Raw genomic sequence first — 22,790 nt, forward strand, 5'->3', positions numbered from 1 at the left:
GCAGGCTCCATGCTGTCAGCACAGAGCCCAACATGGGGCTCAAACTTACTAATGGTGAGATCATGATCTGAGCCAAAATTAAGAGTCTGACGCTTAACCGACTGAGCCACACAGGTGCCCCGAGGAATCTGTTTTTTCTGAAGAAGGGTACACTACCTTCTCGTCGGTTCCATCTTCACAGTCTACGTCACGGTCACATAGCCACTCTGCTGACACACACTCTCCACTCCTCCGGCACCTCACCTCCCCTGACGGGCACCGCGGAGGCAAATCAACAGGACAGCCCTCTTCGTCGGAGTGGTCCAGGCAGTCTTGATTGCCATCACAGCGCAGAAAATTAGATATGCACTGGCCGCTCTTGCATCGAAATTCAGGTGTGCTGCATTTTGCATGAACTGGAAAATAGAACTTTAGGTAAGAACTCAGCCAGAGGTGGAAGCAGTTTGATGGCAAAAGAAATGGTCTGAAGACTCTTCAGCCTCCTGCTGTCACCTTGGGAACTAAACCCTGGCCCTCAAAGGTGGTTCGAGCAGTGTTAGGTCAGAAAAGGCCTACTAAGCTTGCCCGGAAAAATCCTGTCTTGGAGAACAAGGGCTAGAGGACAGGGAAAGAGACATGTGGAAGGACACTGGGATAGGCTGGGGAGGAAGACTCTCCTGCAGGACCTTAATGTCATCCATGAGAAGAGAAAGTCTCTCACAACATCCAACATACCCTACATGTTCTGTTCATGGGCTCCATTCCTCCAGACAGAAGTTGCTTGGTCCAAGAAAAAAGGTCAGACAGATCCCAGGCAAAACCACAAATATGTATTGAAAAGTAAATGATACCTTGGGTTCTTCCTCCTAATGTTCTTCTCATAAGCACGAATACAGTCATATCATCTGGCTACCCAGTCACCTCCACATTCAAATCCATCATGGTACCTCGACCAGCTCCCTCTTCTGCCCACTTCAATTTCTCCAAAATCTCTCTTCTACCCTATTCCCAAAAAATGATAAAGGTTTTTGGAACAAGTCATTGGGAAGACTAAAAAGAAAGATCGTGTAACCCACAAAAAAGAGGGGAAAGTGGTAACACCTGTAGATGAGGATAGCCCATCACATGAGAAGACCTAGGATCAAAATTAAAATCTTCAAGGAGGGAGATTCTAGCTCAAGAAATGTGCTGTCAAGTAGACTGGTTTCCCACTAATGGGAATCTTGTCCCTCCAACTTGGAACCTTCCGTCCTAGTCTGTTAACTTTGTGGTAAGTACAGTCCATCTTTGTTATTTGCAGATTATTTGCACATTCGCCTACTTGCCAAAATTTGTAACACCCTTCCTAAATCTGTGCTCCCACACTTTTTTGGTCATCTGAGGATACACATACACGGGGCACCTGGATGGTTCAGCCGGTTAGATGTCCGACTCTTGGTTTCGACTCAGGTCATGATCTCGCGGTTTCACAGGCTCAAGACAAGCATCGGGCTCTGCACTGACAGCTCAGAGCCCGTTTGGGATTTTCTCTCTCCCTCTTCTCCACCCCTCCCCCACTCACACAGTCTCTGTTTTTCTCAAAATAAGTGAATACACTTAAGAAAAAAAAGATGCACATATATAGCAGCAAAACATTTGTGTTGTCTAATGCACATTTCCAGTTGCGATCAAACAAGGCGATGCTCTGCCTTCTTGTTTTGGTCCTTACACTGGAAACAAGTGTCCTTTCTGCAGTCTGTTTAGGGCCATACTTCCCACATTTTTGTATTTTTGGTGATTTTGCTGTTTAAATAGGCCCCCAAGTATAGTGCAGAAAGGCTGTCTAGCATTCATGAGTGCAAGAAGCCTTACAGAGAAAATATATGTATGAGATAAGCTTTGCTCAGGCATGAGTTAAAATGCTGTTGGCTCTGACTTCAGTGTTAATGAGTCAACAATATATTATCTAGGGGTCTCTAAACAGCAATACTCCTAAAACAAGGTTACACATGGATTGGTTGACAAAAATATTATCGCGCTAGATTTCTCCGAAACCTCACCCTGCATTTTTTTCTATGAGCAATGATGTGATACCTGCTTATTCAGTGTTTGTGGCAACTTTATAGAATGTAACTATCACAGATAAGGAGAATCAACCGTAATGCATTTTCAAACACTCCAAGGGAGCCATATGGCACTTACTACATCCTTGTTCGTCTTTCCTGTCAGAACAGTCTGGGTTGCCATCACACAGCCAGCTCTTAGGGATACAGCGGGTCTTGTTGTCACAACGCAAAGAACAATCTTCAGTGGGCTCCCAGCAGTCCAGCTCATCGGACCCATCAGAGCACTGCTGAGCCCCGTCGCAGTGGTACTTGCCCTCAATGCACTGGTTTCTGTTCAGACACTGGAAGACTCCTAAAATGGAAAGGACTGGAGGCTCTCATCATATACTCAGTCATACTGAAGACTTAAAATTAGATTAACTCGGGGTGCCTGGGTGGCTCAGTCGGTTGAGCGCCAGACTCTCAGTTTCGGCTCCTATCATGATCTCACGGTTTACGGGTTCGAGCCCGGCATCAGTCTCTGCGCGGACAGCATGGAGCCTGCTTGCGGTTCTCTCTGTCCTTCTCTCTCTGCCCAACCCTCGCTCTTGTTCTTTCTCTCTCTCAAAATAAGTAAACATTTCAAAAAATAAATAATATAAAATTAGATGAACTCCCCCTCATCCTGGAGTTTGCATCCTATTTGTGTGAGCTTTAGGGCTTATCTAATCCATGAGCAAGCTTTAGTAAAGTACTCAGGCCAATTATATTAACAAGCTGAACTAAGTTGTTTCATAAGCGCTCATATTGGTTTGGTTACTTTATTTATTTATTTATTTATTTTTAATTTTTTTTTAACATTTTATTTACTTTTGAGACAGAGAGAGACAGAGCATGAACGGGGGAGGGGCAGAGAGAGGGGGAGACACAGAATGGAAGCAGGCTCCAGGCTCTGAGCCATCAGCCCAGAGCCCGACGCAGGGCTCGAACTCACTGACAGTGAGATCGCGACCTGAGCCGAAGTGGGACGCTCAACCGACTGAGCCACCCAGGCGCCCCTGGTTTGGTTACTTTAAACACTTGTTGGGACACTCCAAATCTGTTACAAGTGGTCTATTTAGGTCACTTTATGGCTCAGCCTTTCTAAAGGCAAATCCTGGAACACTTATGCAAATATGAGGAAGCAAGGAAGCACCAGTTAAATTACACCCAGTAGAACATTTGCCTTCAATGTGATAAAACGGATACTGGTAGAATCCACATTCTGACAGACTCTGACCTTTATTGATGACAATTTATCTAAGAAAGCAAAGTGTGATTAGAATATAAACATGGTACCTCATAGCATGTGCCCGGCCGGAGTGGCATCATATGCCTGGCACAAAGGACTAGACAGGAAACCGTGACAAACCTGGTCTGTTGCAGAAGTGGGAACAGTTCCCTTCATCCGAGCCATCCTGACAGTCCCGTTTGCCATCGCAGAGGTACTCCTGAGAGACGCATTCCTCCCCGTTCTGACAGGGGACAGAGGATTGGGGGCAAAGCAGAGGGGGCGCCGGAAGAAGGGCAGGGGGGCCGTTTGTGGCTGCCCCTTCCAACTCAGGATCTAGAATAAACAGTTGCTTCAGGAAATCAGTCCCTGAGGTTTCAGCAACAGAGATGTGCTCCCATTGTCCCCCTCCTCCAAAACCACGTCACGGTGGGGCCGTGCCATTTCTCCACCTCATCGGGACAAGCAGGGAGATGGACTCAAAGCCTAGATCCTTAGATTAGATGTGCTGCGTTGGCCCATCGTCTAATGGCTTCAAATTTCGGCAAACTGTTTTCTCCTTTCAGGCCTACCAACTTTTTTTCACTGCCTGATGCCATATGCTAGGAATAAAAAATAAAGTTTCAGCCAGACTTGTTCTGTCTGGCTCCCTGCTATAGCGTCTTGTGATCTGGGACAGGGACCAGCATAATGTGGACACTCCTTTGTCGTGATGTTTCAGTTTCACTTCTAAAAGTTACCAGTTAGTACGTTCAACAACTAGCACAGCAACCTAACAGATCAGTTTGTAGGATAATCAAAGTTGGATTTCTACCAAAACGTTAACCTTTTCTCGGCACACTTTATTCCCTAAGAGATAGGTTCCTATGCCTCATGTTTCTCAGCCTTGAAAATCAGGCTAAACGAACCAATGAATCAAAAGGTGAGGCAGTTCAGACAGAAGAGGGAGAGGAGAGATCTCTATGGAGTGGGCACATCGAGGACAGAATGAGTCTGCCCTCCTTGTTTCTACCCTTCCTTTGGACTTCTGGCCACTCTGGCTGACAAAGCCCCCTGAATTCTGTGATAGGATTTCTTCTTTTTCTGCCGCAAGATCCAGGATCAGATTTTTGGGCTCCAGGCCAAAGGCATAGGTGAAAAGAGAAAGGTAAGCCAGCCTTAAGCAGGACAATATGAACTACAGGTACAGCTTCAACAGCAGGAAAGAACCGCTTCTCCTCGTACCCACAGCCCCAGAGCAGCTTTGCACAGGATGCTCCGCAAGATGTTGCTGCCTGGAGGAAGGGGGTTCCTTGGTAAAACCTGTCTGGGAAAGTGGTTTAGAACAAATTAAATGGATCTCTTTACGGCCAGAGGTTTATTATGCATTTGCTCGGGGGTCTTGGGTCATTTAGCAAATTTTAAGAAACGTGTCAGCTTCTTACTCTTCCAGGAGAGGGAAGTTAGGAGAAGGCCTGCTGACCTGTGGGTCGGGACAACTGCCAATATAAGATTCCTCTGAAAACACACTGACAAGAGGCGGGTAAAGTGGATTTCAGAGAATGACCCCACACAGGAAGACTCGCCTGAAACCTGCTGATTCTCTGCCAGGATGATCATTTTCCTTACGTCTGGCTCTTTTGACACGGACAAGGGCTCTGGCATCCTCCTGTTCCACAGCAGTAGAGCTCCTCTGTGCACGGTCACCAGGTAGGGCTCGTGGGCCGCTATAATGCCGTCACTCCAGGCCTTGTTCAAAGCGTATGTTCTATTTTTTAGGAGGCTCAGACTTTGCAACCCTAAGGAAGAGTCAAGTTCTTACCAGCTGACGGAGAACATGCAACCTGTGATGGCAGGGGCAAGGGGGGTCATGGGCACCACTCCACTGAGGTTCAATGACCCCAACTGAAAATAAGTCCAAGGAAAGTGTTCAAAGCTCCAGGAAAGTGAGATCTGCTACGTGGAAGCATCAGGTGTGGTTTTGCTGCCTCGCATGCGGTCTGTGAACACGCTCAGGCACCAGCTGCTGGAGATGGGTTCTGGGTGAGCGGACCGTCAACAGCCGCGAGGCAGAGGCTGTATCTGGTGTCAAGTGTAGCTGAAGCATCTCTGCTCCATTTGCAACGGAAGTTGGGTTCTGTTACTTCCACTCACGGGAACAGAAACAGATTCTGGACAAAAAGCTATTAAGCATATTAGCTCTGAAGTTTACTACCTTTCAAGTCAAGAATCCAGACTTACAAATGGAACCAAGTGTGAGGTAAGTGACACGGGTCCCAGCTTTGCCTATGAGAGTCAGAATCTGAGCCTGGGTCTAGCCAGTTCTAAGAATCCTTGTGCTGAGACAAGATTCTCCCGCCACCTCCCGTCCCAAGCTTCTTCCAACTGTGCTGCTTAGTGTTGCACTTACCTGACCCTTTGGTAGTCCAGAGGATGCTAGACGAGCCAAGGTCTAAGGCCATATGGGTGTCGGCCGTCCAGGTGCCCATCCAGACTTCCTGTCTGCTTTTGCCATCAAGGGTCATACTTTGCAGATGTTTCCCACTCTCTACCCAGTAGATCACCCTCTTTGGCCAGTTGAGAAGAAGATGCAGTATAATGCTGCCTGTCCTGTAAAGGGTATGTGTGTCTGGGCCAGTAATGTTGGTCTTCTGAATAGCACTTCTGTCACAGGGCAGCCAGTACAAGTCCCCAGTGGATACGTCCACATTTGCTGAGCAGACTGTAAGGAGGAGAAGGAACTTCCATTAGAAAGGACACTCAAATACACTCATGCATGGTCTTAAGTTTTGAGTTAAGGATGGACTCAACTAGAAACAATTAGGATGCAAAGACTGGTTCCTAACAAGCCTACATGACTCATTCATCTGAGTCCCATCATACCTATCCTGGATCCAGCACCTTGTCTGTAGCACCAGCTCATGTGACCCTTACAACCAGCTGCTAAGGGAGAGATTCACCACCTTTCAGGAGTTAGAGATCTACGTGGCAACGCTGACACTTGAATGCAGGTCTGCAACTTTGGATTCACATCCCTCTTCATCGGTTAAGTATGAAAATCAATCAATTACATGTCAAGTGCCTAGGACTGAGATTGCTGTGGGAAAGCAGAGACTGAGTAAAGGGAAACCACAACGGTGGTATCAAAGGTCATTCATGGGATGGACACATCGGGAGGTGACCCACAGCCAGAAGACACAGACATGATAGGCACCAAGTATATGAAAGCCACAAAGCGTTAGCTTCTAAGCGTGACAGCTGGGCACGACCCTACGAAGCACTCCCTGCTCCCATTCCGCTCACCATAGCTGGACAATTGGGTCTAAGCTACATAGTTCCTACTACTGGGCTGCAGTATAGCATAAAAGTTAGGAGCAGTATCAGGCTAGCGAGTCAGATCGCCTTGTTTGAAACACGTTCCAAAATAAGGTGCCCGTTAATTTTTGTGCCTCAGTTTCCACAAATGCATGGTAGGGACACTGCTTCTCTCAGTGTTGAGGATTAGAGTTAGTATGCATAAAGCTTAGGACAGTGTCCAGTATTTTATTATTTTTTTAAGGTATTTATTTTTGGGAGAGGGCAAGCAGGTGAGGGGCAGAGAGAGGAAGACGGAGGATCGGAAGCGGGCTCTGCACTGACAGGCTGACAGCAGCAAGACAAATGTGGGGCTCGAACCCAAGAACAGTGAGATCATGACCTGAGTTGAAGTCAGACACTCAACCAACCGGACCACGCAGGTGCCCCACTGTGTCAGGTATTTTCTAGCGCTGTGCCGGAGCTAGTTTGCACGAGCCTGTAACGGCCAGTTGTTAAATTCAGGGATGCTGCAAATTTGCTGTCCAGTACGGTCATTATTGAAACTAAATTACGTAAGCCTACTTGTATTTGAAACAAAACTAAAACACTCATCACTTACTTTCCCGCGTTTTGTTACTGCACACCGGCGTTAAGGGACATCACATTGGTAGCTTGAAATCTGGCACCGTGGGAGTATTTTCAAGCAGAGAAATTGGCAAACGCTGCACATCAGGGCTTTGTGTTAGGTTTTGTTTTCTAGTCCAGGGACTGACAAACAACGGCCCTTGGGCGGATTCCAGCCTGCAATCTGTTTTCATAAAATTCGGTGGAGCACACCATGGTCATTCTACAGTACATGTTTTCGGCTGGTTGGGCATTCTACTGTTGTATCTTTTCAGATACAACTGGCCTTTCAGAGGAAGAGGTTGAAAACCCCTGGTCTGGGCTGAAGTAGCGGAGAAAGATGCTAATATTGCAAATTAAACTTACATGTGTCACATCTACAGCCATTACCTTTTAAATACCACAAAAATTGGGAAGATATTTTTCTAGTCCTTGAAAACTATTATCCAATTCCACACATAAGTCCTTTGTGTCAATAAACTAATTCCAATTAGTCCCCATTGCTACACTTTTCACTTGTTTACAGAAACACATAGCAAACAACACTTCAGTAGGACTATATTCACTCAACGATGGCATCGACATCTTTGCCAAATCAGATAGCAATCAAGCATTTATTCACAGTTGGATTGTGTTAAATCCCGATTGAATTGCAACTATAAACTGCTTTTTTTATTTCTGAGCTCTTGAATCTGTAGCCAATCTGAAAATCGTGTGGCTATATGAAATTTACAGTAAAGAATGTCTATTTTATTATTTGTAAATAATGTCACATCCTTTATGCCAGCTTTATTAGAAACATATATAATGTATATATGAACATATCCCCCAACCTCCAGAAAGCTGGTTCTTAATATAATATCCGGTGGTATGCTGGGATATATTTAAGAACTCAATTGTTAGGACTCCTGGGTGGCTCAGTCAGTTAAGCGTCCAACTTTGGCTCTGGTCATGATCTCAAGGTTCGTGAGTTCAAGCCCCACGTCAGGCTCTGTGCTGACAGTTCAGAGCCTGGAACCTGCTTCAGATGCTGTGTCTCCCTCTCTCTCTCCCCCTCCCTGCTCACCCACTGTCTCTCAAAAATGAACAAACGTTAAAAAAATTTTTTTAAAAAAGAACTCAAATGTTAACTACCAGGAAGGTTGAGAAACAGACAAGGCATGGAACTGGGGCGTGGTACCAGAATGGTGAAGCCAGTACCCACAGGCTTAACGTGTGTTAGTTTTTCCCACTTCCTGGGTGTTAGGGTAGGAGCAGCGTATCTTAATATCCCTCACATTTTCTTTTCTTAAGTTTATTTATTTATATTTAGAGGGGGGAGGGAGAGGGGACAGAGAGAGAGAGAGAGAATATCCCAAGGAGGCTCTGTGCTGTCGGCACAGAGTCTGACTCAGGGCTCCCAGTCACAAACTGTGAGATCATGACCTAAGCCAAAATCAAGAGTTGGACACTTAACTGACTAAGCTACCCAGGCACCCTTATTCCTCATGTTTTCATGAGGAGAAACTGGCGTAGAATTGTCCCCATGTTCCTTAAGTCTCACTCCAGGAAAGAAGGGACTTAAGGTTGGCCAGTTAGCAAGAACAGACTGGCCACACCCGGTTCAGCTTCGCTCTTCTCTGTCGGGCTCTGACGTCTGCACAGAAGATACGCTCTCTCTGGCATGAGATTCAAGTGGTGCCGTGCAGATTCAAGGTTGAGTGTCCAGTTGCCAGGACCACGGAATGTTCTTTGAGCGATTCTACATAGGTTCTTAAAGACACACACTCTTTCCTAAAAGAGGATATTGAAGCCCTCCCATTTTTTTATTAGCAATCTCAACTGTATTTACCAGCTTCGCTTCTCAGTAGGACAGGATTAACACATTCAAAAGAAAATACTGATGTTAGTATACTTTGATGTGAGGATAAGCTGGAGGCTGGGTCGTGAGGAGTCCTGGAGATCTGTAAACAGGCCTTGAGATGTAGTAACCAGCCCTTTCCCTGCTGTGAATGGCCTGCCTGGCTTTGTCAAGCTTTCAGCCATCATACACGAAAAACACACCCCTGTTCTCCAGATACACGTGGGGTTTCCCTACACCAAGCAATTCTGCAACACGAGAACGTCCTACAATTCAGGGGCGCTTGGGGGTGTCTCAGTCGGTTGAGTGTCCGACTCTTGGTTTCGGCTCAGGTCATGATCTCACAGTTTTGTGGATTCGGGTGCCGCGTCGGGCTCTGCGCTGACAGTGTTGAGCCTGCTTGAGATTCTCTTTCTCTCCCTCTTTCTCTGCCTCTCCCCCACCCACATTCTCTCAAAATATAAATAAACTTAAATTGTAGGACATTCTTAAAAAATGTTTTTAATTCAGTTCTGACACCATCTACCTGCAGTTGGCATCAGACCCCGCAGGGTAAGGGTTCTGTCCCAATACTGCCCCCACTTCTGATGCCAACCATAAGTACAGGTTGTCCCCGGACTCTGAGCCAATGGCCCTAAATCGGGGTTCCCACAACCCCCTCGAATTTGATCATTTGCCAAATGGCTCACAGAACTGAGGGAAACACACTTACTGGTTTAGCGCATATAGGATACAAATGAACAGCCAGGTGAAGAGATTCACAGGGCCACATCCGAAGGGCCCACAAGCAGGAGCTTCTGTTCCCATGGACCTGAGGTTTGCCTCCCTTCCGGCACACAGGTGGAGGCTTCATCACATAGACATGACTGAGCACCGATTCCATTTCTAGCCCCCCCTCCCCTCTCCGGAGAATGGGGAGTAGGGCTGAGAGGTCTAAGCTTCTGGTCATGGCTTGGTCTTTCTGGTTAACAGCCTCCCAGGGTCAGTGATAAGGGTTTTAAAGTTTTTCTGGCCCTAAGTCGTGGAAATGGACCTTAAATTCAATTTTGCATTGTTGGCTCATTCAAGCCAAAGCTATTCCTCTCGCCCAGGAAACCCCAAAGGACCTAGGAGCTCTGTGTCAGAGCTATCACTCAGGAAGTTACAAAGCTCTGTGCCAGTAACCAGGGTCAGATATGTGTATTTTTTTCCTATTATTTCAGAGCCACCTACCCCAAGGACTCAGTATTCCACACGAGAACCCAGCTCAAGTGAAACTGCCAGTCTCCTAAAATTCCTTGATATAATCATTATAACACTGAAACCTATTAGCTAAGATTAGCCAGTGGAGCAAAGGTGGCATTTTTAATTAAATGGGAAGAAATGTAAGGCCACAAGTTTCCTCAGACAGCCATCAGCTGTATTGCAAGATCACTGCCCGCTTCACTTTTTCCTGAAAGTTCTCCAGGGCAGGTACCGGAAGTTGCAAGGCACCAGGCACTGTGCTTGCCCTCAGGACTCAGCAGAGTCCACTGCTCTGAAGGACGTCCCGGGAGCACGTCTTTTAGGACAGCACTGCTTGTAGTAAAGCTTATTGTTGGTACTCACAGTACGCAGGGAACATCCGGAAATCACATTACTCACCCTACAGCTCTAGCCTCAGTTCCTTTTTATAAAGTAGATGTTTGCCGTTAGGCAGAGCACAGGGCACTAAGCTTGGGGTATAGCACCCAGGAGTGGGAGAGAAGAGAAAGTATATATTACCACGGTAAGAAAATATCTTGCTAGTCCTCTCAGAAATCTGCATTGCAAATCACTTCTAAATTAGTGCAAGAAAAGAATCTGCATTGCAAAACTGAAGGATTTGAGGTCTATTTCTGTCCTGCCCAAACTTAAGGCCAGGAAAATAGAATCTCAAAAAACTTACCACTGACCCCAGGATTTGCCAAATCATGGTAGCCTTTTAACAGTCTGCACAGCTCTCCTAAGCGTAAGGGTAGCTCTGATACTTCATATGTAAGTTAGTTTAAAACCATTCTTTCGGAGGTGCCTGGGTGGCTCGGTTGGTTGAGCATTGACTTGCTCAGGTCATGATCTCACGGTTCGTGGGTTCGAGCCCCGCATCGGGCTCTGTGCTGGCAGCTCAGAGACCGGAGGCTGCTTCAGATTCTGTGTCTCCCTCTCTCTCTCTCTCTGCCCCTCCCCTGCTCTCGCTCTGTCTCTCAAAAACAAACACAAAAAATAAAAATAAAAAAATTCTTTGGCATTAAGACGGATTCAGATCAGGAATAGGTACCTTTTTTTTTTTTTTTTTTTTTTGGCTCTACTTAATTTTAGAGCCAGAAAATAAAGGGAAAAAGCCAAAATAGCCACCCAACTTACCTGTACGCTCTGTCCAAATCTCTCGCTTTTCTCCCGAATAGCCAGTTGAGAAGAACAGACGTCCCTGGGCATTTGTCCAGTAGATGAGGTTTCTTTTCCAGTCAATATCCAGTAAATAGATGTTCCTAGGATGCTCTTGAACCAGGGTTCGCTCTATAGCAGTTCCCATAAAACCAACTTTCAACAAGTAGAGACGTTTGCCAGAAGAAAACACCACCTTTAACTCTACCAAGGGAAAGAGGAGATTTACTGTTTGGCCATTTGCTAGGTAAGCCCAAATGCTCCCTTCTTGAGCAATCCCTCCAGCTGAGGTACACCTAGAAAGGGGTCTTATCAAATTCGCTTCTGAGGCACACATACAACCCAAATGCCCTAGCTTCCTTAGAGAAGGAGCCATTTGGGCAAATGAAGTGCTGATCAGCTTTCCCAAGGCACAAACCCTTTGGATTTTCTGCTGAAAGGTCCACACAGAAACAGGAGGATTAGGGCTGGGGTGGTGCCCCATTTCATTCAGTAATGTCCTCGAATCCTTGCTCGTGGCACTCAAGTCTCAGTAGAAAGAATTTTAAATTCAATTGCCCACTTAAAGAAAAGTTACTTGGGAACTTAACTGGATATATAATGTTCAAAGTACGATTTAAGCTCAAGTCCTGAGTTTGGCACAATAGTGTATTATATACACCATGAGTGCATTCAGTGGCTACCCCTGAGAATTGTGTTCTTTAAAAGTAGTTAGAACGTGAACATACTCATAGCATTTTTTTAAAATTTTTTTTATTAGTTTTCTTTATTTTTGAGAGGCAGAGAGAGAGAGATCGCGAGTGGGGGAAGGGCAGGGAGAGAGGGAGACACAGAATCCGAAGCAGGCTCCAGGCTCTGAGCTGTCAGCACAGAGCCCGATGCAGGGCCTGAACTCACGGACCATGAGATCATAACCTGGAGCTGAAGTCGGATGCTCAACCGATTGAGCCACCCAGGCGCCCCCACCATGTGTTCTTAAAGTCTCAATGTTCTTTAGGAAAAAGTAACTTGGATAGAGGGGTTCAATGGAGCATGTAGCCTTAATATTTCAAAGACAAAACCAGCAGGAAGACTTTACATTAACAATATTGACATAGACTCTCTGCTCACAAACAGAAGCCAGAACACATAATAGTTATAAGACTATGGAGGATTACTTTTCTTATACAACTTAAATTTTCTGGTAAAACTGAGTGGTGTACGCTATGTTTTTCTAGTTTAAAATCAATCAAACCCAAATACCCACGGATGGATGAATGGATAAACCAAATGTAGTACAGATAAAATGGATTGTTATCCAGCCTTAAAAAGAAATTCTGGGGGCACCTGGGTGGCTAAGCGTCCGACTTCGGTTCGGGTCATGATCTCGTGGCTCGTGAGTTCGAGCCCTGCATCAGGCTTTGTGCTAACAGCTCCGAGCCTGGAGCCCGCTTGGGATTTTGTGTCTCCCTCTCTCACGCGCTCTCTCTCTCTATCTCTCTCTCTGCCCCTACCCTGCTCACGCTTTCTCCTTCAAAAATAAACAAACACTAAAAAAAAATTTTTTTTAAATTCTAACCCCTATTACAACATGTATGAACCTCAAAGGTATTATGCTAAGTGAAATAAGCCAGCAACGAAAGGGAAAATACTGTATGATTCCACTTAATGAGGTTCCTCAAGTAGTCAAATTCATATGGACCGAAGGTAGAATGGTCGTCCAGGGGCAGGCAGAGGAGGAGAGGAAGGGGGAGTTATTGTTAAATGGGTACAAAATTTCAGTGTAGGAAGATGAAGACGTTCTGGAAATGGATGGTGGTGATGGCTGCACAAAAATATGAACGTGCCTAATGCTACTGAACTGTACACTTAGAAGTGGTTAAAATAGGAAGTTCTAGGTTATGGACTTTTAACACAACTGAAAAAACTAATCAAGACCTTTGAGAGCGAAACTTAACCAAAGTAAGGTTGTCAGTGCAAAAGTGATTGATCCCAAAACGGAAGCCACGTTATTTCCAGGCCTACCATGGAATGTGACTCCCAGAGCCAAACCCATTTCACCCAGCAGACTTACCACTACATGTACCAGAAGGTAAAAGAAACATTCCCTCTGGACAAACACACTTATAGCCCTTGGGATGGATGGGGGACAGGAGACATAAGTGGCTACAAGAGCCTGGAGCACATTCTGGGTATCTGCCTGTTGTCAAAGAGAAATAGGTTAGATACAATTTCAGAATTCTCCATATACTAGTTCAAAACTGAAGACTCAAGGGGAATTAAATTAGTTTTGCCTTAAGAGGAATCCCAGCATCCTTGTTTCCTTCTAGGTTAGGCATGCTGACCTTTAAACTCCCACGATCCCCTTTCAGATACTGGCAATTACTTATCCATGTTAAGCTCAAGCCAATAAAGCTTCAACCACCAGCATCTTCTCCCCCCAGAGGTAAGGCAAAATGCTGCCTAGTTCGCTTATAGGAAGACTCCTTTAGAAGTAAATAGTGGTCTAAGTTCTCTACTTTGCTTAGTCTCTCAGACACAGTAAGAACCATTATCTGAGTTGAATCTGACATATAATTGCTGATTGACAAAAGTTTTTAACTCCTACTCTTCTATAAATGGGATACTGGGCTTTCTTCAACTTTCTATCAAGAGCATAAAACTTTAAGGTCAACGACAATTAACGTGTCTGTGAGTAAGCTATTGTAGCCCTTATGTGAATAGCTTATTACCCCGTTTCATGTATTTCAGACTTCAAGAATCTGGTTACTACATTGGACTTGGACAAAGCACAAGGTACATGCTTGGAAGGAGTTTCCCAGAAAAGGATTTTGTTCATTTTCTCTTATTTAGAAGTCCTATAGAATTCTGGAATAAAACCCAGAACATTTTCCCTGCCTAAAAAAGTAGCAAGTTCCAAGAGCAGACCAAGGTAGTAATTTAGGCCATTTCTGTTTAGTGTACATTCTGATGCATTAGCATTTCAAAAGCAAGTCCTTGACATACCCTTGGGCTGCTGGGATTTGTGCAGGACAGAGAAAGCAGATATGGAAGCATTCAGCAGCACCACTCTCTCCTTTGGGGTATGGGGTGAAGTGCGAAACAGCCGTATTTTATTTGCCCAGAAGAAAGAGTTCTCAAATACAGCTAGTCCTATTGGATTGTCACCTTCCAAGAAGATCTCAGGAAAGGTGTGCCTCCCACTGCCGTCCACGTTTACCGTCTCTATGGACTAAAGGGTTAGAGTCATGAGAGCAGTGTACCGTTAGCAAGAGATGCCAAGGTCAGTGCACCTCTTTCATGCACACTGATTAACATCTTCATGAGCTATCAACTTGACAGAGATGAAATCATCTTAGGATTCACGGAAGGTAATGCCAAACCCAGTGGTGCAACTGCATCTTGCACAAACCGGGTCACAGATAAGTTACAATAGTTACTTGTACAACACATTGTCTGCATCCAAACGTTGTGCCAAGTTCTTTCCCTACATTTTCCAATTGTCTTTTGAAGAAAAACATTTTAGCTGTTTTCAGAGAGGGCAATGGGAGCCCAAAGAGGTGCCATAAATTGCCAAAATCACAGCTGATGTGATAGGCTTAAAAATATGATTCCCCAGGGCACCTGGCTGGCTCTGTTGGTACAGCATGAAACTCTTGATCTCAGGATTGGGCCACACACTGGGTGTTGAGATTACTTAAAAAAAAAAAAAAATTGATGTCTTTAAAAAAAATGACTCCTAAGCCTATGCTTTTGGCTACTGTGTCATATTGGTCTGTCAGTTTGATGCTTCCAAAAATGAGATTACACAAACTGTAATATTAAGACCTCAAAATAGGAATATAAGTAAGTACTAAGTACTTAACTATGTTATTTCAAGGAGGTGGTCTGCCATCTTTACATCCTAGGCATGACATAGAATATGCCCTATACTACCAGTGCCAAGTTTGACTGTAGTATTTAAGAAAGTCACAATAGGGGCACCTGGGTGGCTCAGTTGGTTAAGTGACTCTTGATTTCAGCTCAGATCGTGATCTCACGGTCATGGGACCAAGCCCTGCATCAGACACCACACTGAGCATGGAGCCTGCTTGGGATTCTCTCTCCCCCACTCTCTCTGCCCCTCCCCATTCCCTCTCTCTCTTTTCAATAAACCTAAGAAAAAAAAAAAAAAAAAAAAGGAAGTCACGCCAAGTCTCCCAACCTATGTTGATATCGTCAGACTCTACCTAAAGATACTGTGCAATCCTAGCTTGCTTCTCTCCTTTTTCACAGCCAGAAATATTTCACAGTGTTGATCCAAGACCAAAGAGAACTTTGCAGTCACCCACAGTCATACCAAGACCCAGGTTTAACGGTTTATCGTCTCTCCCGGACCTATTTCCAGTACCTCTTTATAGTCACTGATCCAGTAGAGCCTGCCGGTCATGTGGTCGAGTGTCAGTCCTACAGGCTCCTCCATGTTTACAGCTGCGAGCACCTTCCTATCCGAGCCATCCATCCCTGCAGTCTCAATAGTTCTCATGCCCTTCTCACCACGATTTACCCAATACAAGGACCTGAGAAAAGTAAAAGGGGCAAGGTGTTAACAGCCCCCTCCACTGAATAGCCAGGCCCCCTTAGCTCTCTTGTACAGGCCCAGATCACCACACTGCTAAGAATGCAGGAGATTTCTGCCCTCAGACTCAACAGACTGAAAAGTTGGGCCTCATAACATTCGATTTAGGCTTTAAACTCAAGATTTTTTTTTTTTTTTTTTGGAGCAAATAGGTTGAAAAAGTTGAAGTGTTCTCTTATCAACTTAAACTTCTAAGATAACCAATGATTTGGGATATAGTCTCAAAGAAACACTACTTACTTCTTTGTGGGAAACACGATGAGCTGCTCTGGCACCAGATCCTTTTCCAAGATTTTGACATAGCCTCTGCCATCACTTAAACCAGCACAGATGACCCTTGCGAAGCTGCTCGCCCAATACAACTGTCCCGTGAACCAGTCCAAAGAGACACTGTTCACCGTTTTAAGTTCTAGGGATACAGGAGACAGTGTTCTGTTCCCACAGATTTGGACCGAACTTGTCTACATGTTCTGATTTCAAGCTGCACAATGAGGCAAATAGGACACAGGGAAGGAGGGCCAGAGATGTGCTATGTCCAATATGCAGTGTGCAGCAGGGAAAGAGAAAGATCTTAGCAGAAACATAACCAAGAAATTGAAGAGAATGCAACCTCAGTTTGGGGCACTATCTATTACGGAAGTCTCAGGTGCATTGTTAGGAACTGTACCTCTTAACCGCTCGCAGAGGATTTCTGGGCACCCAGGACAATGCTAAGCACTTCCGCACATGTACCAACTCTGGTTTAACCCCCACGCTTACCCAATGAAGCAAGTGCTATTCCCTTCATCTTACAGACGGTGGTTCAAAGGAGTTAGCAACTTGCTCAAAGTCACATACCTAGTAATAGAGTGGAGACAAACCTTGGCCTGAGCCCACATCCCCAAACTTTCTGGACTACTTAATAGGGACTTCATTCTCCAGGTAGACTCTACCAAAGCTCCCAAGGAGCCAAATTAGATAGTCTTATCTCAAATTGGGACTGTACAAACTCTCATGATTCCCAAGGAAGTCACAGAAGATGTCCAGATGAGTAACACAGGCTGCTTATGCTCTGTTGATGTGGCTTTAAGAAGCTATAGGGTTCTTCACATCAAGAAATATACCTGGATAGAGAAGAACCGAGTTTGGCTTCCCAAGGACAAACACATTTAAGATTCCATCCACCCAAAAGTACATGCTTCTCTCAAGATCATATGCAACGGAAGTAGGCCTCGATTTTATAGGTACAAGAGGTTCGTAGATGCCTGTTCTTCGATCCAGGACACCAAGTTCTCGATCTGCTGCTATAAGAATTTTAACAGCATCATCTGTAATAGAATTGGAAAAGGAGTGGTGACACATTCCTTTGAAACTTTCTTTCATGCCATTCTCTTTAACCAAAGAAGCTGTCCCTGCTGAAATGCACTTACCCTGAAGTCTGGACTCAGGAGTGTCCAGAGGAGATCTAGGGGACCACCTTAAGTCTTAATTCCTCCTCTAAACTCCAACACATTCAAACTAATCTTTGGAATCTCTTGGCCCATTTGATTTCAGATTCAGCCCTTCCCCCAACCCTAAACAGACGTTCTCTCTATGCCTCATACACAGAAGCCAAATAAATGAACTGTCCCATCCTTAAAGAAACACAGGCCCAGTTAAGATTTTATCAGTGGGGTCTCTGGAGCCCCTAGGTGTATAGCCTAGAGAATACGTCATTTTAAAGACACTTAATAGCAACTGAAACTCAAATTGGCCAAGGAATGTTGTCATAGCAGCTTCTTTGTGGAAAGAATAAAGTCTTCTCTAATACTAGACCCTAAAGGGAATCACCCATAGTATTTCTATCTATAATTACTGCTAAGGGCACAGCAAGAGCTAGGCTTTACTTAGGGTCTCCAAGCTCACCTGTAACTCGGCAACTGGTACCATTGTAGAGCTGGTGACCTTGAATACATTCACAGGAGTAAGAGCCTGGTGTGTTGTGACACAGCTGGCCACAAGGACTGTAGGCCTTGGAGCACTCATCTAGATCTAATGAGAGACAGTCGTAAGTCAGAGATGACCAAGGAGCAATCCCTTGAGTATTTTTGTTCCTTTGAGCTACTTTTCAGACGCTCGCTGGACATGTATTATGTGGAAACCACTGCACTGGGTGCTGGGACAGACAGTCCCTGCCTCTGTTGAACTGCCATCCACATAAGTGCAATTCAGCAGAAACATCAATATAGAGACCCCAGAAGATGGATCTAGGTTACCCTAACAACATTCTTGGGGGTGTTGCTGATTCAGAATGAATGGTAAGATGTGGAAAAACAAAGACTTGTGCACTGCTCGTGGGAAAAATGAAATGGGCCGCCCCTGTGGAAAATAGTTGGATGGTTCCTCAAGTTAAACAGACTTGACCACAGGATACAACGATTCCACTTCTGACATAGACCCAAGAGTATTGAAAGCAGGGATTCAGACATCTGCACACCAATGTCCGTAGCATTGTCCACAATCGCCAAAAGGTAGAAACCGTGAAAGTGTCCGTCAACAGATGGATAAACAAAATGAGACATATACACACAATGAAATATTATTTGGACTTAAGATTTTGGGGGGCCTGGGTGGCTCAGTTAAGTGCCTGACTCTTGGTTTTAGCTCATGTCATGATCTCACCATTTGTGAGATCAGGCCCCACATCGGGCTCTGCATGGACAGCACAGAGCCTGCTTGGGATTCTCTCTCTCCCCTACTCTCTCTCTCTCGCTCTCTACCCCTCCCCCACTCATGTTCGCTCTCAAAATAAACTTAAAAAAAAAAGAGAGAGATTCTGACACATGCTAGGACATGGATGAACCTTAACAACATGCTAAGTGAAATAAGCCAGACACACAAGGACATTTACCACATGATCGTATTTAGATGCAGGACTAGAACAGGCCAATTCATAGAGACAGGAAGTCGATAGAGGTTTCCAGGGATTGTGGACAGAGTTATTATGTCACAGGTATGGAGAGTTGCTGTTGGGAGGATGACAAAGTTCTGGAGATGGACAGTGGTGATGTTTGCACATGCTGAGGCCACTGGAGCATACACTTAATGATTAAGATGGTGTATTTTATATCATATCCATCATCCTGCAATAAAAACTTTGAAGATGAGCCAAATGAACGCTGACCTGCACAGCTCTGAGCGTCCGGCTGTAATTGCCACCCGGCTCCACACGAACACTGGACTCCCCAGTATGTGTCCCTGCACTGCCCCTCACAGCCCCCGTTGGCCAGAGAGCAGTTTTTACCTGGTAGAGACAGGACAGCAGTCAGGACGGCTTAACACGGTGCAGATCAAACATTTCATAAACCGTTGTGTTACAAACCCCCACACTGTGTAAGGGCCATATGACTGTTTTGACCCTGCTCCCTGACCTAGGAATGTGGAGGCTTTGGGAAAAGACCAGAAGACAGGGAAAGTTAGGAAACTTGGAGCAGGGGAAAGGAATTTTTAGGTGGACAGTCGGACAATTTCAAATGTTGGCATATTATTCCGCCCACAGAGGGGCCAACAACCTCTTCCTTAATTTCTCCAGAAATGTGGGTGGTCAGGACCCTTGCCTCAGGAAGCTTTATAGCAATTTATTAATTTCAGTGAATTATCTACACAGGACGAGAAGCCTGTGCTTTGTCCCACTGTTTATGCTTTTACGATCTTACTTGTTCCTTTAGTAGAAAGCTGCTTTCACAGCCTTTAGCAGCACTAAAGAGGTTTCATTATACACATCTAATACCAGATTTGAGGGGGAAATAAGACAGATGACAAAGTGCCTGGGGTCAGGTGCCCCCTCTCCCTCCACAACAACTTGAATCAACAGTGATTTTTATAGTGAGAACTGCAAGGTATTAAAGTTTGAGAGGCGCCTGAATAGCTCAGTCGGTTAAGCATCTGACTTCAGGTCACGATCTCACAGTTCATGAGTCTGAGCCCCACATCAGGTTCTCTGCTGTCAGTGTAGAACCCGTTTTGATCCTCTGTCCCCCTCTCTTTGCCCCTGCCCCGCTCTTGCTCTGTCAAAAACAAGTAAACATTCAAAAAAAAAAAAAGTTTGAGTTGCTTCCCTCAGTTCTTTCCATCCTCACCAGGAAACAGTCTTCCTAAGTCTTTCTTCAGTTAAATCCTTAGAGAATTCACCATATGGTCCTGAACACACGATGTGCTTCTCTGTAGCAAAGTATGCGTTACTCCAGAATTTTAGGAGCCATGTGGTTTGGGGTATTTAGCTAGTCTATTTCCCTAAAGCCATAACAGGAGAAGAACTCTCAAAGTTTCATGGCGCAAGTAACATTGGCTCAAACTCGGGAGACCAAAACCAAGGCTTGGAACCTGTAACCTGGGATGGAGCCATCACTGAAGGATTAATAGGTGTTTTAGTCCACACGTTCCCAGAGTGTAGACCCTTATGACTACCAAGCAGCACTGGCTTACTTGGTCCGGTTCTCCCCACCCCTGCATCGGGCCAACCCAGCAACGGGGTCCTCACCGCATGTGGCGGGCTCATCGGTACCATCTGCGCAGTCTGCTTCCCCGTCACACATCAGGGATTCCAGGATGCATTTCCCTTCGTCACACCTCACAGTGCCTTCTGGACAGGAAGCTGTGGAGGCAGGAAAGCATTCTTTTCTGACAGCACTTGGGGGAAGGGGTGATAGAAACACTTATTACAGTAAGATGGCCGCAGTATTTCTAGAACCCAAAGCAAGTCTAGGTAGGAAAGGACGTTGTGTCATTTGAAGCAGGGTTTTCAGGCAACTGGGACTTAAGACTTGATAACAAGGATGTTATGCCACTTGGGCACTGGACTGAAAGAATATTGAATTTGAATTCAATTAGCATTAAGTAGTTCCAATTGAAATGGTGTTACAGTGAGTTAACACGCGCCCTAAAGGAAGACTCTTCTTAAGCCAGTTTAAACATTACAAAAATGTTAGAATCTGAATATATTCAATACTGCAGATTTAATTCTGAAAAGATTGAAGTAGGATTGGGATTTACTGAGAATTTGGAGTTTCTACCACATTGTTGGGGGTGGGGGGGGAGGGTGTAGAGAAAAGGAACGTAATACTCATCAAGTGCTTCGTAAGGCAGGGCAGTGGGGGGGAATCCTCTTTTAATGACAAATTTTCCTCTCCCGTCTTCACTACACCAGGACGGGAGGCACCTGTTAGGAGACTGCCTTCATAAGCCGGTGCTCGGGTGTTCTGTGCATCGGCCACGTTGAGCAGTGGAAACATTCGAGGCAATGCTCAGAGCGTCCACCACAGAGCTATTATTTGAGCACTGCTTTAGGTTTCCATGGATAACTAAATCTCGGTTATTGCTAGGAAACATCCTGTTTTTAGATATAGGATGGAAGTCTCGGTCACAGGAATGAAACACAGCTTGCAGAAAGCAGCCCACATAGCACAGCCTTCCCCCTTACACGAAAGGCCAAGGCCGGGGAGGTGAGCGGGGCGGGGGACTCACCACAGGCTTCCTCATCGGAGGAGTCACCGCAGTCATTGACGCCGTTGCACTTCCAGCTATCCATGACACACACCTTGTTCCTGCACTGCCACTGCCCGGCCAGGCAACGGTTCCGGGAGCACGGTGCTTCGTCAAGCCCGTCGCCGCAGTCCTTATGCACGTCACAGAGCTCCCAAGCATCACGACACCGAGAATTTCCCGGACACTGGATTTTTCGGCCAGGACATGCTGTTGGTATCTCTGTCAAAGGCAGATGTGGGCTCAGGGGGGCAGCACCCCTGAACTACAGGCTTGCTTATTCAGGTATTTATGGTCTGCTCGTGGATTTGGTCTATAGAAAACCCAGAACTGAAAGGGATGGTGGCGATTAGCGGTGTGGCCCCAACTTTGTATACTCAAGTTCATCCCAGAGGAGCTTAAAAAGGCAACGGAGGCAAGAATCTTTTAGGTAATTTTGCAAAAATGCAGAAGTGGATAAAACGTCCCCTCTAATAACGGAGACCATATCTGGAGTGAGCCCGTGTGGCATAAGGCTGTTTAGTGACTTGTGTGTTACGCTCAATCCTGTGGAGGTTCCTCGATGCCGCAGATACAGAGAATACGTGTGAAGATACACGAAGTTGTACGTACCACAGTTAACCTCATCGGAGCCATCCAAGCAGTCTCCGGTACCATCACAGAGCCAGCTAATAGAAATACATTTCCCGTCATCACACTGCCAGGCCTGAGGATGTCCACTGCATACTTCCTCTGCAGGCCAGGGGCGGTATTCGGGGGGCAGAAAGGAAGAGGTGTTTGTCAGGGCACACGCAGCTTTTAAATTTGGGTTTCGTATTAAGTCTTGTCATTGGCAAAAGAATAATTAATTCGTGATTCGCCACTGAGTCGATCCTGAACTTGCCTGTCCTTTTCAGGTTATCCTTAAGAACACATTGTACCCCAGCCTCAGGAGTAATCACCTAGCAGCCCGATAAAGCTTATGCTCCCCAACATGCTTCTAGAACACAGTTGTCCAGTAAAGCCTGTTGTGACTACAGAAGAGTGTTTTGGACCTATGCTGCCCAAAATGGTAGTCACCAGTCTCCTGTAGCTGTGGAGCGACTGTAATGTGACTTGTATGATAAAGGAACTGTATTTATTTAAATAAATTTAAATCTTCACATGCGGGGGACACCCGGGTGGCTCAGTCAGTTAAGCATCCGACTCTTGATTTTGGCTCAGGTCCTGATCTTGTAGTTCGTGAGTTCAAGCCCTGCATCGGGCTCCACACTGACAGTGTGGAACCTGCTTGGGATTCTCTCTCTCTCTCTCTCTCTC

The 22,790-nt window shown here is 45.5% G+C and overlaps 1 protein-coding gene across 1 annotated transcript in view; it reads right to left on the reverse strand.

Annotated features, from left to right (window-relative positions):
• Positions 1–22,790, reverse strand: part of LOC123586418 (low-density lipoprotein receptor-related protein 2-like) — a 44,658-nt gene that overhangs the window by 17,481 nt on the left and 4,387 nt on the right. Inside the window, exons 3-18 of the mRNA XM_045455647.1 lie at positions 22,104–22,223; positions 21,474–21,713; positions 20,491–20,604; positions 19,135–19,254; positions 17,877–18,002; positions 17,096–17,299; positions 16,233–16,401; positions 15,765–15,933; positions 14,381–14,606; positions 13,449–13,574; positions 11,375–11,599; positions 5,663–5,974; positions 4,839–5,051; positions 3,415–3,609; positions 2,161–2,376; positions 157–395 (exon numbers count right to left, since the gene is read on the reverse strand). Coding sequence (XP_045311603.1) covers positions 157–395; positions 2,161–2,376; positions 3,415–3,609; positions 4,839–5,051; positions 5,663–5,974; positions 11,375–11,599; positions 13,449–13,574; positions 14,381–14,606; positions 15,765–15,933; positions 16,233–16,401; positions 17,096–17,299; positions 17,877–18,002; positions 19,135–19,254; positions 20,491–20,604; positions 21,474–21,713; positions 22,104–22,223 — 3,014 coding nt within the window. The remainder of the gene's footprint in view (positions 1–156; positions 396–2,160; positions 2,377–3,414; positions 3,610–4,838; positions 5,052–5,662; positions 5,975–11,374; positions 11,600–13,448; positions 13,575–14,380; positions 14,607–15,764; positions 15,934–16,232; positions 16,402–17,095; positions 17,300–17,876; positions 18,003–19,134; positions 19,255–20,490; positions 20,605–21,473; positions 21,714–22,103; positions 22,224–22,790) is intronic.

This window comes from Leopardus geoffroyi, chromosome B1 (genome assembly GCF_018350155.1).
Source record: "Leopardus geoffroyi isolate Oge1 chromosome B1, O.geoffroyi_Oge1_pat1.0, whole genome shotgun sequence".
Taxonomy (NCBI): Eukaryota; Metazoa; Chordata; class Mammalia; order Carnivora; family Felidae; genus Leopardus; species Leopardus geoffroyi.